This window comes from Alligator mississippiensis, chromosome 2 (genome assembly GCF_030867095.1).
Source record: "Alligator mississippiensis isolate rAllMis1 chromosome 2, rAllMis1, whole genome shotgun sequence".
NCBI classification, from domain to species: Eukaryota; Metazoa; Chordata; order Crocodylia; family Alligatoridae; genus Alligator; species Alligator mississippiensis.
Genome location: NC_081825.1, coordinates 39,179,257 through 39,193,452, shown reverse-complemented (window position 1 = coordinate 39,193,452; position 14,196 = coordinate 39,179,257). Strand labels below are relative to the sequence as shown.

The 14,196-nt window shown below is 45.4% G+C and overlaps 1 protein-coding gene across 4 annotated transcripts in view; it reads left to right on the top strand.

Annotated features, from left to right (window-relative positions):
• The window catches only part of CCDC149 (coiled-coil domain containing 149), a 93,821-nt gene that overhangs the window by 42,002 nt on the left and 37,623 nt on the right, over positions 1 to 14,196 (top strand). For all 4 annotated transcript variants that reach the window (XM_019480239.2, XM_006260428.4, XM_019480243.2 and 1 more), the window contains exons 5-7: positions 3,692 to 3,808; positions 10,533 to 10,705; positions 12,833 to 12,905. In XM_019480239.2, coding sequence (XP_019335784.1) covers positions 3,692 to 3,808; positions 10,533 to 10,705; positions 12,833 to 12,905 — 363 coding nt within the window. The remainder of the gene's footprint in view (positions 1 to 3,691; positions 3,809 to 10,532; positions 10,706 to 12,832; positions 12,906 to 14,196) is intronic.

The following is a 14,196-nucleotide window of genomic DNA, read 5'->3' as shown; positions in this document are numbered from 1 at the left end:
GCATTGCAGGAACCGCTCTAGCTGAGTGAAGGAGGGCAGCTCGAAGAGGTTTGATCACCATGGTTTAGCCAAATGGCTTATAGTTATGTTGTAGCCTAGGGGCTTGTGGTTTTGTTGTTGTTGCTTATTACACCGGTGGCTAGGGTGAGGCTGTAAGGGGTTGGAGGAGGCCTCATAGGGACCCCCAGAGGGGTGGGGGCCCCAGCGCCTGAGGAGGGTGCAGCGTACTCATTGGGGACTCGCAACGAAGGGTGAGGACCCTAGCGCCAGAGCAGGCGCAGCATACTCAGGGGGAACCCCCAGCGGTGTGGGAACCCCGGTGCCAGGGAGGGCGCATCTAAAGGGGTGCTTAGACCCCAGCCCTAGAGAGAGGGCAGTATTATTAGGAAGCCCAGCGTGGGCACAGCGAGCCCCAGAGAGGGGGCAGTATTACTAGGGAGCCCAGCGTGGGCACAGCGAGCCCCAGAGAGGGGGAAGTATTATTAGGAAGCCCCAGGGCGGGTGCGGCGAGTAAGGCCTAGTGCTGCAGTAAACCATGGAGAAGGGCGGTGTACTGCGGTGAACCCTGAGAGAGAGGGGGTAGTGGTGTGGTGAGCCCTGGAGAGCAGGGGTAGCAGTGCGGTTGGGCCTGAGAGACGGGTGGCTCATCGAGAAGTCCCAGAGAGGGGCGCAGAAGTCCCCAGGAAAGGGGGTGACATTGCAGGGAAGGCCCCAGAGAGGGCTCGGAGAGCCCAGGAGAGGTCAGCACAACAGAGAAGGCCCGAGAGACGGGCAGGAATATAGACAGACACCAACGTCTATCCCATCTGCGAGGCTTGGGGTGTGGTATCGGGGTGGTTGGAGCCATGCATAGCCCATAAGGCTAGGGTGCCTGGGAAGCACCCATCATACAAGGAGACCCCCGGTGGGTCTGGGAAAACAGGGGGACAGAGGTCCCAGCTAACCGTGCCCAAGGAGACGTGAGGCAGCCTCCCAACTTAACCTAACATCAAAGACGTGGCAGGCGAGAGTAGAGGGTGCCCTTGGGCTGACTTGGCACGGAGGAAAGGGCCTCAAGGAGTTCATGGCCCTCCTGCAGGACCCCACCGTGACACACTAAAATACAGAACCAAATCTTCCACCTGGTGGTGTAAAGATTAAAACGTTGTAACATTAAGAAGAAGAATCTTTATAGCAGATGGTTTTACAGCAGGGTGCACTCAGGTGCAAGATTAGAGGACTAGCTTCACCAGCCCTCCGACTGGTTGCTCATCTGTAAAATAGAATCTTCCATTTTGTAGATTTTTTTTTATTTTCATTTTTGTATTTTTTTTATTGAGTTCTCTTCTCCCCCCCCCCCCCCCATTTTACTTTCTTACTGAAGGTGGAGTTTGGGGACATGCTTTTTTGGAGACTCTTTTTCCATGTGCATCGGTAAATAAGGAGCTCTGAATTGACTGGAACAGATTTTGGCCCTTGCAGTACTATTTTTGGCTGATATTGCATATTACACTCTCAACTCCTTTCATACACTGAAGGAGATCTAGATGGTACTTCAGCCACTGCATTAATAACATTCTTCTCTTGGTTCATGCATATATACCGTGGAGGAATCTATTTATTGCTGCTTGCATTGAGGTGCTTGGTGGAGAGTAGTTTCCTAATCCTGTTTTCATCTACTCTGCAGGACTGAGGCTTTAAGATAGTACCCTTGTTCCATGCGCTGTTTTCCTTACCAATCTTGAAGCGAGATGTCTGTAGTGGAAATGCTGTAGCTCTGTGTCTTAGTGTCACCTTATATATATAAAATGATTCCATAGCCAAGCCCCCATTCCAGAATGTTTGTTTTAAAAATGTCACCATTGAAAAATTTGCTTGTTTCCCAAGACGGGTTCAGAGCCACTCATCATAACAGGGCTCTCTAACTGGTGGCCTGCAGGATGCATACAGCCCCTGAAGAGTTAGTATGTGGCTTTTGGGCTCGTGGCACGGCTGCCACTACTGCCCCTTCCCACCATTGTTCCTGCCATGGCAGCTGGGTTCTTTGGACTCCCTTTCCCTCCTCCAGCTTCTTCCTTCCCTTGCTTTTGGTGGTGGAGTGAGTGGAGTGTGGGTACCCATGCAGCATGTATAGTGGGGTAGGGGAGTGCTGTACGTACAGTGGGAAGAAGACAGGCTACCTATGCTGCAAAATGAGGGGGCTGCCTGTGCTGCACACATGGCCAGGAGAGAAGTGGGGTGTTGGGTTGCCTGCACAGTGCATGTAGCTAGGAGGCATTGGGGAGCTGGGCTGCCTTACACAGCAGGAGAGAGCCTAGAAGGGGAAGCAGCACTGCCCCCATTGTGAGCAGCCCTTGGTCTGCAGCTTATTCCTCATGTGGCCCCCATCTGCCTGGCCCTACATTATATTCTGCCCTCTTTTCCCTGGGGGGAAAGGGGCAATTGTAGCTTGCTAAAATAAAAACTGTGGGCCACAGCATCACCAGGGAGTTGCAAGTTGCTTTTTGGGGCTTATTAAGTCAGGCTGTAGTAAGTACCCTCACCATTGTGTGCCAAACTGGGGCTCAAGTATAGGAGAGAAGGTAGCTTGTCTTGTACCACCAGGACTGTAATTGGCACGTCAGCACTACAGTGACTGGCATCCTATAAATACAGAAGATAGATTTAATGTACAGTTTTCTATTTCAGAAGATTGATTTTTCTAACTCTGAAATATAATGATGCACATTAATTCCTTTGTGCAGCTGAAAAATGTGGGGAAAAGCATGGGAGTTCTTACTGCAGATTTCTCAGGCCTCTGTGGAGATCTCACAAATTGGGCCACTGGGATGTAGCATTCTTTTTCTAGCTGTGCAAAGTCCAAAAATTGTAAATGTTGTGTTCATTTAAGCTATGCACTCTGCCTGCTGCTTATCTTGCACTGTTTTAATTCTTAATACCTACCCAATACTGATGGTAGCTGCTATTTATCAATAGTAATAAGAAGGAATGGTTACTAATTCAAGTCAAACTTATTTCATTAGCCATTAAATCTGGTGAAGATCTTAACAAAGGGTTCCGCCCCCCAAAATCTGACCTGTCTCCTCGTGGTTTTTCTTTTCTTTTTTAACCTATCACTGTTGAGTGGTCCAGAATACTAATTGTTTTCATGTAGGAACAAATCTAAAAACAGTGTCTAATGTTAATTCTGTGCCAACGTATACCTCCCTGCATTACACATACAACTCCAAAACCAAACTCCATGTTCCAATCACTTTTATGTTGTTGTATTTTCCTCATCTAAAATGATCTTAATGATACTTATTTTCATCTGGAAGCAACTTTGGGATGTATGTTTGAAAACTCTCAAAAGTCAGTTGTGGTGACAACCTTAAAATTCAGAATAGTCATTTCTGGATAATATAGCCCATATTTGTATACTTTCCTGAAGCGTCTGCCCTTGCATAAAAAAAAAAACTAATTGCTGCTTTAGGGACCAGTCTAACCATCACCAGAGCTTATGAATATTTGCCCATTGGCTTCTTCAGTGAGAATGGGATTGGGTCTACAGATAGTAAATATTTCCTGTGAAATGCTTCGTTTTGAGATGTGGGGAAAGTGGACAGATTCTCTAACTATGAATTGTTCTTCTAATGATGCAGGATAGCCTGCTAATATTGTTAAAGCTCTTGGTCTGTGTCATTGCTTACGCAGTTCATCTCTTTTCTTGCAGCTCCTTAGAATGACGATAGCAAAACAGAGGCTTGGAGATGAAGAAGTTGGAGCGCGCCATTTCGCAGCCCATGAGCGTGAAGACCTTGTTCGGCAGTTGGAGAAAGCACGAGAACAAGTAATAACTAATAGGCATTTATTGTGTAATTGTTTATGGTACTGGCAAAATGACAAGTAAATCACAGTGCCTCTGCTGTGCCTTAATTGCTATTACTTAGGTTGCAGCGCAGATAGCAGTGCGGATGGGAATGCTATCTTCTAACAGTAATTGCACTCAGAGCACTTCTCTCCTTCACAAGATACTTGTAAGAATTAAATTGTTTCACCTCAGGATTTCACTAATTCACTTTCTTCTGCAGTGGATTGTACTAGCTTTCTATTGCACACAGCAACAGCATACAATAATTCAGTCTTGTATTAGTCTTGAAGACTCTTTAATCAAACTGTCCAAGGCATATCAGTCAATGTGATATAATATGGTATGGCTCTCTCCTCCACTGCCTGCCTTGGATCAGACCCAGATAAGAATTGATCCAGCAGGTGCAGCAGTTTGCCTGGAGCAGCTCCCATCCATAAGGACAGCAGTGATTTCCGGTCTTCCAGTTGCTGCTGGTGCCATGACTGTTCGGCTGCTGCAGAAGCTGTTGTTTCCCATTCCTTTCCCCCTTTTCACCCCGGTGGCATGTTGCCCTGCCCTAGTTACGCTGCTGCATTGGTCTTCTCTTCCTTCTTTCTCTCCCTACTTTCGTGTCTTCTAAACAGTGTTGCATCCAACTCCTCTCTCCCCATCCTTTCTGCCTTCATCTGCTGTCCACACAGCCCTGATCCATCAGTCTTGACTTGGATTTCTAACTTGCTTGCACTCTTACAATCTCCCACACTTATCCTTCCTCAGTGACGTTGGATTCCACATTGATGATTCATCTGACTCATTCAGCTGCATGTTTGCTATATTTCTTGCTAAACAGCTCTAGTTCATCATAATTGAGTCCTGTGCCTGAAGTCTCAGCTGCTTTTCACTGTCCTGATTCTCCCCTCCTTTCTTCTCAAATCCTGCCCTCTTCCTTTATCCAGTTCTCCCTCTGCATCAGATCATGCTGGTTTTGAGAGAGAATTGACAAAATACAATGTTCCCTTTCCCATTCTCGTCTTACAACATTCTTCTGAAGTTTTTCATCTCTTTTTTTTTTTGTTCCAGAAGCTCTATTTCATGCCAGTGTCCTGATTTCCCTTGTGCTTATTCTCATCCTCCTCATCTACACTTGCTCTCCGCTGGCTTGTCTTGATCATAGCACAAGCATATCTTAATCTTGTCCTCCTTTTGAAAAACCTTGCCTCTTCCACTGCTGCCTTTACCACCCTTTTCTTGATGAGTGCGGTGAATGTGGCATTTACAATATGTTGTCTGGAGTTCTCTTTCAGTTCCATCCCAGACCCTCTCCAATCTGACTGCCACCTTAAACTAAACTACAAAACACTCTTACCTCTTCTTATCCATAGCTCAGGACTGATCCATCTTTCTTTTCATCAACCAAGACAGTTGCCTTAAACAGACAACCATGCTCATCTTCTAAAGATCTCATTGTCCCTTGGTTTCCATGATTCTGTCCTCTCTCTGTTTCATTTTGTGTCTCCGATTGCTCCTTCAGCGAGTCCTGGCTTAATATGTCTGAACTGAAATTTAATCGGGGAACTGAGATTTAATATCCAGAAAATGATATGGATTCTTCAATTTTCACAGTTACTAGTCTCCTGGTGTGTTTTTACATGTGCTTCCAGGGCAGGGACACTTTAAAGCAGCATTTCATAACCTTTTAAGTAGCAAGTACCCCCTAACTTTTGAAAATTTTAATAACTACCCCAACACTCTATTTTCCAGGGGATTTTATATTTACAAACTAATGTGTGCCATATGTTGAAAGAAGGGCTGTGTATATAAGGCCATGAGATGACACATGACTGATCTGGTGTGGGTAGGGTTGCCACCTTTTACGCCAGGGGTGCACAACTCAATTATGTACCTGGGCTAGAGGTGATGTTGGCCAAAGCTAGGAGGGCTGAACCCAGTGCCATGCAAAGCACAGTGTGGCAAATTATTACTGAGGAATTTAAAGTGCTGCGCAATGTATGGCATGCCAGATTTTTTGCCGTAGTTTTGAAAGAAGGAAGGGGCAAGAGAGAGAGAAAAAGAGGGTGAGAGAGAAAGAGGAAAAGAGAGACAGACAGACAAGGAGGCAGCTGCTGCCTGCCATGGAGCCCGGGCTGTTCCCAGCAGGCAGCTGGGAGGCTGCAAGCTCTGCCGCAAGCAGCCCAGGCTCTGTGGCTGGCAGCAGCTACACAGAGGCTGGCATGGCTGCAGCCAGGAGGCTGCAAAGAGCTGCTCTGGGCTGTGGCATTGCGCCTCAGAGTGGATGGTGGAGGGGGGCCCTGAGGCAGCGCAGCCTGGAAAAGCCTGGTGCTGTTGCCAGCCCCTGCCTCTAGCCCGCGTGGGCTCTGAGCAGCTGCAGCGGGCAGGATGCAAACAGCTACACCAGGCTGTGCAGCCCCAGCATCTGCTCCATACTGGTGACTGCACGTGTGCCTCAGAGCAGAGAGCAGGGATAGGGTCTGAGGCGGTGCAACTCTCCCCTGCTCTGTGCTCTGAGGCGCGCATGCAGTTGCCAGTATGGAGCGGATGCTGGGGCTGTGGAGCCCAATGCAGCTGTTTGCAGCCTGCCCGCTGCAGCTGCCCAGAATCTAGGCTGGCTACAGGCGGGGGCCGGCAGTGGCACCAGGCTTTTCCCAGTGTTTGGTGGCGGTGCTGGGGGGGGCAGGTTGGGGAGGGCTACGGTGAATTTTGGGATGACAACAGCCCTCCTCCCATCACTGCAGCCTGCCCTGAGTGCCAGGAAGAGCTCGGTGCCACCACTAGCCCCAGCCTGCAGCGGCAGCCTCTCTTCCACGTGCAGTGAACTGGGCCCTGGGCAGGCCAGGTCATGGGGTAATCCCCACAGTGCAGGAGGGAGTGGGACAGTGCCCTTCCCCTACCACACTCCCTCCTGCACTGTGTGGGTCTTGGTCTGCAACCCCTCTCCCCCCCTCCAAGGCCAGGCAGGATAAAGAAAGAAACTTACCTGCCTGTGGCTGGGTTGGTGGAGAGTGCACAGGTGACTGTGTGCTCACCTTCCTCCTCCTGCAGCAGCCTGTGGCAGGCTTTGGTGGGGGGTGGGACAAGCAGCTGTGTGCAAACCCAGCGGGGAGTGCAGTGGTGCCCCCTTGCTATGGGGGTTTTTGGCACCTGCATACCCCCTGCCTGTCTCTCATGTACCCCCAGGGGTACGCATACCATGGGTTGAGAAACTACGAATTAAAGCACCCGCAGCATCTCATGTATTCAGCATTCTGTGCTTCAAAATGGCAGCAAGGGCGCTTTAACTACCAAGCTTTAGGTAAAGCGCTCCCACTGCCATTTTGAAACATGGAGACACTGAACACATGAAACGCAGAGGCTGCTGGAGCACAATAATTAGCACAATCCAGTAGACTCAATTAATCATGAAAGGGGGGTCATAATCATATGCAGGGGGTCAGACTCGATGATCTATTGAGGTCCCTTCCAACCCTAACATCTATGAATCAAGTCTGCTTCAATGTCCCTGCATGTCTACAGGCTCTCCTGACTTTTTACCTTATCCATACTGCCTCACATCTTTCCTTGGGGAAATATTCCCTAATCATTTATATTGTACCTGAGGCATATTGAATCACCAAGCTTTGATAATGCATTTAGATGTCCACCGATTGATGTCTCCTATCCCAAGATGTTATTTGTCCTAACCTTGTTTAATGTACTGAAGGTAGAACTTCAAGTCCCTGTCCATACTTTGGTTAACGACTGTATTTTAAGAACAAGTGTTGACAGGGAGTTAGCTTGGGTTTCTTTCCGCTTCATAGACATACATTTTATTATAACCGAAAAATGACTCAAAATCTAAACCCTAACACTGAAACCTTTTTGAATTATGAAGGCTGATTTATATACATATAATATACTAATTCCTGGATATAAAGCTGTCATTACAGTTTTGAGCCTTTCTTCAGTTCAGAAACCAACAATTCATCTCCCCCCCCACCTCTTTTTTAGTTTAGCTGTGACTTCTTGAGAAGAATAATCTAAAAGACATTTAGCCTAGATTTTTTTCCTTGAAGCCACATCACACAGTGGCCTAACCCAATTCTAAGTACAAATGCTGCCTTACCTCTTTGGCCTGTCAGTATGAAGTTTTATGGCAGAAACTACTGAATTGCTAATCTGGTTCCAACAAAAGTTTGGGACAAGGTTGTCATCTGTAGCTGTTTTTCATTTGTCTTCTACATATTTTGTAATTGTTGAACTTTGATTTAACTTTAATTCTGATAAAATAATATCAACTAAGTATACACACATTTCTGAAACAAAAATGCCATGTGTGTGGTTTAAAGAGAATGGCAATAAATAGGATCTTTTTTTTCCTTTTTCACTGGGCTTTTTAAAGAGGAAAAGTGATAATGAAGTCAAATTTAGATGTGTGATGCACCCTGACTCCGGATATGGTCAGATGTGCCTTTGAGAGACGCTTCCAAAGCGTTCTCACACCTTCAGCGGTACTCTTCAGCCCCCAGCCTGTTTCTTCCTTCTGCTGTTTGACCACTAAGAACAGACTGAGATGCTCTGAAGGTCACCTCTCTCATCTATGGTGCCTCAGCTTTACCTGCCTCTCCTAGGTCTTGCCAGATCTTAGCAGAGGGGACTTTGCTAGCTTTAAGACATAACTTGTCTGGTTATGTGCTCAGAAATTTTAGATCCCCTTCTGTGGAAGAGGCTTGCCTATATGGTTAAATACTGTGAATTCACACTTAGCCTTGACAATAAATTAGTTTTAAAAGATAACGAAAAGATGTACTATAAAAGCAAAATTGTATTATAACAATAGGCCAGCAAAGAGATCCTGCACATCCACTACTGGTAGAGGGATGCCAAAGTACCTTGCATGAGAGACCTCTGTGACACCTCAGTAGTCACCTATTCCTTTCACCTCCTTAATTTGCCATGATGACATAGTGAGCAGAATTGCTGCCAGTGCCCTGAAGATGACCACCAAGAGGAGGTTTGTCAGGCCACCGTTAAACAAGAGCCTGGCCACATTCCTGAGTGGGTTGCTAAGGGGCAAGATCACATGAGATAGCAGGGAGTTTGCCTCGCTGTGGAGCTGAGCCCATGATGCCATGTGATGCCTTGGGAAACGCATCAGCTGCTGTTGGTCATGGTACAAGGAACAGCAGGATCTGGGGGTCTTGCTGTTCCCACCCCAACCACCAGCCAAATCACTGTAACCCCCTGAATCAGGCCCTGCCTGGAGAAGTTTTTGAAGGACACCATACTGGTCAACTACATGGGTGACCTGAAGGCAAAACCTGACCAGAACCAAATCTTCAAGGTCACCTCAGAGTGGGACACCAGCAACAACTTGTCTTGCGGAAACTTCACGTGCTTTGCAGATTGATGCAAATATAAAGGCAAACACTTGCTCTCAGGGCAAGGCTTCAACATGGTTTCTTATCTGGCCATTTATTTACTATGTTAACCATTAGAGTCTTGGGACGCCTATGCTATTCATATAACTTTCTGCCCCGAAGGGTGTATTGGTTTACAAGACCTGAAGTCTTTTCTAATGAACCTGGAGAATATTTACATCCTTTCAGACATAAAGATTACTGATTCAATACCCTAAAGTCTCTCATTAATTTCCCCGCTGTGAGAAATACTTATCTTTGAATAGCTAAGTGTTGTGCTTCCTACAGGTCTTTTCTTTTAAAACATAAATTTATCATTGTTTGGAAGGGCCTGGCTCCAGGGTCTGTTTGACTGACCATTAAACATACCTATGTCAGATGCTAATTCTCAGTGATTACTTGTCTTAAGTGTGAATAGGGGAGGGACACAAGTTAATTATTGCCCTACTAAATAGTCTTGACCAAAATATGAAATCTAATAATTATATTCATATCATGTATGACCATTCATACAGACATAATAATGATAAAGTTAAAAAACATCTTGATGCTGCTACCTATACATTTGATACCAAATATGCCACATCAATAAAATGAATTCCGTGAACAGTATTGTGGGTTTGTGACAAGGTGTATGAATATTTAGGTGAGTAGCTAAAGAAACGCAGTGGTATGGTTATATACATCAGCTTTTCTTACAGTGGAGGCCTTTGTGATAATTCCAGTGAAGTTATATAGGGATACTGGGCGTGTCTACACAAGACAATACAGTGATGTAGCATCAGTGGGCACAAACTGTGACGCTACTGCTACATCACCATAATGACGATCTACCTTGTTATAGCACGTCGCTACAGTATCAAAGCATCTAAAAATAACAGTGTACTGGCAAAAGCAAGTATTAAATGATGATGGCGTAGTAACAACTGTGCCCTGGGGGGCACGTGTAGACATGCCCACTGTGAATTAAAATGTTGCCTGACACTTGTATTCTGGTTTCTTCTCTCCCCCTATACTCATTTATCTTAAGTAGGTACGCGGTAAATTACTATATCTTGATTTAAGTTTGTCCTAAATTAAAAGATGTTTTGAACCAAGGGTTCTAGATCTGTGTACTTTTTGTTGTTCTTTAATATTGTGGTGACTGTCTTTTTGCATTGTTTTTATGGGGTTGTTTTTAACCAAATACAAACAGGTCTTCTAAATCCAATCCTGTTCAGAAATGACTTGTCTGTGGGTCTTGTGCCTAGATATCATGCAATCTTCAGTAAATCCTGAAAAACAATGATAAAGCTATGTTTTCCTCTCAGATTGAGACTCTAGAACATGATCTTCAAGCAGCGTTGGATGAGTTACAGGATGTAAAAGAAGAACGCTCCTTTTACCAGGATAAAGCAGACCGACTAAACCAGGAACTTAATCATGTCCTAGGAGGACATGAAAACCGCATCATTGATGTGGATGCTCTGTGTATGGAGAACAGGTAAGTGCACTCTTTTTAAATGTGCAGCAGATTGCTTAAACTGGTACGTGCATCATGAGCTCAGTTGCAGCAGAACTTTACAGAAAATGTTTCAAATAATGAACCTTGAGAAATTTGGACCTTTGGTATTTTGTTTGTTTTGATTGCTGTTCTGTTGGTTTAAAGATTTATTCCTTCTCAAGATAATACTGTTTCATGGTGGAGAATTACAAGCTTCTGGGAAATATTTGGGTTTCACTTGACTACAATGATGTTTTGCCATCTGTTCGAATGGGGGGGGAAGAAGAGTGGTGCAGACTGCATTGTTTTGAGTCTGTTTGTGGCACAGCATCAAAAGCAGACTCAGAAGTCAGCATCTTTGTACCATTCAGACATCATGTGGTGAATGTCATGACCAGATAGAGACTTCATTTGTAAAGGAAGGGGCCCAAGCACCCTGAAGGAACTCTTCTTGACCAAAGTTTAACTGTAATAAGGGCTTATATGCACCAACAAGTTTTTCATTGTAGTTATGTGGATAAATTTCCCTGTCTAGGCAAGCTCTAATTATTTGCAACTACTTTGGGAAAGAGAAATGTAATTTCAATGTGATCCATGTCCTCTCCTAAGATAACAAAGGTTTAGTCACTGTTAATGTAAGTATTTATGTTTTTGGTAATTACCGAACACTTGCAAATAATTTAGAAAACAGAAATGGGTTTACAAACGTCATTTGCTCCTTTCAACATCACTTTGAGGTAGAGAAATATGACCCAGGGTACTGCCTTGTGCTCATCAGCTCCAGAATCGCTACCTTTTATTTGACCTCATCTGTGTAGTTCTTCATTGATTTAGTAGTGTCAGTTTGTTTTATGATAATTTCAGTTTTAACTGAAATAGTTAATCTGGTGCAGAGCCTAGTGTGGGCACAGTTTTAAGAGTATAAAGATGTGTTGTACTGGTATAGTTTATTCTCCTTTCCACATGGGGAGAGTTGTCTGGGGTAATTGCATCTTTATACCTTTATAACTGCATCCGCACGAGTAGGAGAATAGTTACACCCCTTTAATTATAGCCACAAACAGGCATTCATTTTTAGTGTTGGAAATTTCTGAGAAATTTCTGCCACTAGAGATGTTTCCAGGAGAGGGAGCAGTGCAGGCATTCACCCTCTCTCCTCTGTTGCTTGTGCTTTTCCAAGACCTCGGTGATCCCAGTATGGGGAAAGCATGGGAAGCAGTGGTTGCTCCGTTTTCTCCATAGAGGAGTGGAGGGTCAAGGAAAGACTTCCTGTGATTCTAGACTGGACTCAGAGGGGAGTGGGGCAGCAGGACAAAGCCCCCCATTTGTGCTGGGAAGTGTGGGGCAGCTGCTTCAGTTTCTTCCCAGGCTAGTCCAGGAGGGGGCTGGAGCAATGCCCCCTGACTAGGCAGTCCGCAGTTGGAAGAAGCCTAGGGACCATTTCTCTACTGCTGCACTCTAGTCCCAGACTAGACCAGAAGGGGAGCATACAGGTATTCATTCTTGTGAGTGAGCTTCTCCCATAAGGGACCCGTGGAAGATCTTTCTCCTAGAGAAGGGCGTGTTTTCCCTGGGAGAAATTGAACAAATGCTTGTACATTCGTAGCTTCTACCAGAAGAGCAGCTGTTCACATGCATGTGGCCTTTACCAGCTTTAAACCAATGTGGCTAAAATGTTACACTTTAGTGAAAAGTCAGACAGAATAGGATGGTATGATTGATCATTATGAAATGATGCAAAAATTGCATAGGCAAGTTCTTTGCTAAAATTTATTGAAATATAATCTTCCAGATGCCCGTGCCACAAATTTAGAATTGGGAATACCAATAAATATCCCCTGTTTTATGATAGATAGTTCCAGGCACCTTCAGTCCACCTGCCCATGAGCTTAGAGGCAAGAAATGAGATTTGTAGATCATCCATAAGATTTAACACATCCAAGCTTGAGAGACCAGAGGGCATTAAGGAGCTCTAAAGTAGAGGTCCCATTACACAGAACACTCTGGCAGCAGCTCTCAGTGGTGTGCCTTGTGCAGAATGGTGAACTCATGGCCAGTGCTTAAAAAGTAATAGAGGAAACAGTATTACATGACTGTAATGTAATATTATCTGCCATACTTTTCCAGGTACCTCCAAGAGAGATTAAAGCAACTTCAAGAAGAGGTCAATCTTCTTAAGTCTAACATTGTTAAGTACAAGGTAAAGTTACTAAGTGTACTTCTATGCTTGGTTTCTCTCTTTATTTAGGTTCATTTTTTGTGCTCTTTATATTATAACCTTTATTATAAAAATATTAAAAACAAAAAGTAAACATGCAAAAGTGAGTGCCCTCCCCACGGCAGAGCATAAAACATTTGTCAGTAATGAAAATACTTATACCACCAGAGATTGAAATCCCCTCCCCTCCAACACCCTTCATGGGGTTACACATTAAAGACTATCTGTCTGTCTTCCACCCTGCAGAGTTCCCCCTCACTGACCCAGCACAGCACAAATAGTCCACATTTTGTTGCAAGGTAAAGAGTCCAAACTCAGATGTGACGTGCCTGGACCAAGAAGCAGAACAGTTGGAGGGTGTCATTGGAGGTGGCCCCTGCATGCTGGTTTCTTTGGCTTTTCAGGGTCACCATCTTGGCCTGGCCAAGCAGGAAATTGGCCAGGCAGACCATGCTCCCTTCACTTGCTCAGTAATGGATAGAGAAAACGTAAGAAGTCTCAAAGAAGTTCAAGTCCAGCATACTGAAGGGGGTGCTGGGGGAAGCAGAGTAGCCACAGTTGAAGGGCAGCCCAGGAAGGTGTGGAAGAGAACCTCTTCCACCTCCTTGCAGAAAGGGCAAGCTGGTGATGTCGCTAAGTCTAAGTGGTGACCATGTAGCAGCCACCACTGGATGTCACCATTTTTCTTGGTGATGGGTAGCTTGTACAGGGTGCACCAGGCCAAGCAGGCTTGCTCTAATGTTGTTGCCACTAGGCGCCACTTCTGGATCATGTCAGGGCAGCTGGTGAAGACATGAGCATGACTCATTTTGACTGTCCACGTGTACAACATAGGATCACAAAGTAGATCCCACAATTGTTCTTGTTCAACTTGGGGAGGGAGCAGGGTACCAAAAGTTTCACACAGCCACAGCTGGAAAAATAGGTAGGAATGAGGGTGGTTTGTCTAGCAAGCTGCCATCTGGGAGGGCTTTCATAGGTTTCATGAACATTTCGGCTGGAAGGGACCCCGGAGGATCGAGTCCAGCCCCCTGCCCCAAGGGCAGGAAGTCAGCAGGGATCATAGGATCCCAGCAACATAAGCATCCAAATGTGTCTTGAAGGTGTTCAAAGTGGGTGCTTGAACCCGGAGGCGGTAGTCTATTCCAAACCTGGGGGCTCGGACAGTGAAGAAGTTCTTTCTTACGTCCAGCCTGAAAAGGTCGCGGCGGAGTTTGTGACTGTTCGATCTTGTCATCCCTTGGGGTGCTCTTGTGAACAGATGTTCTCTCAG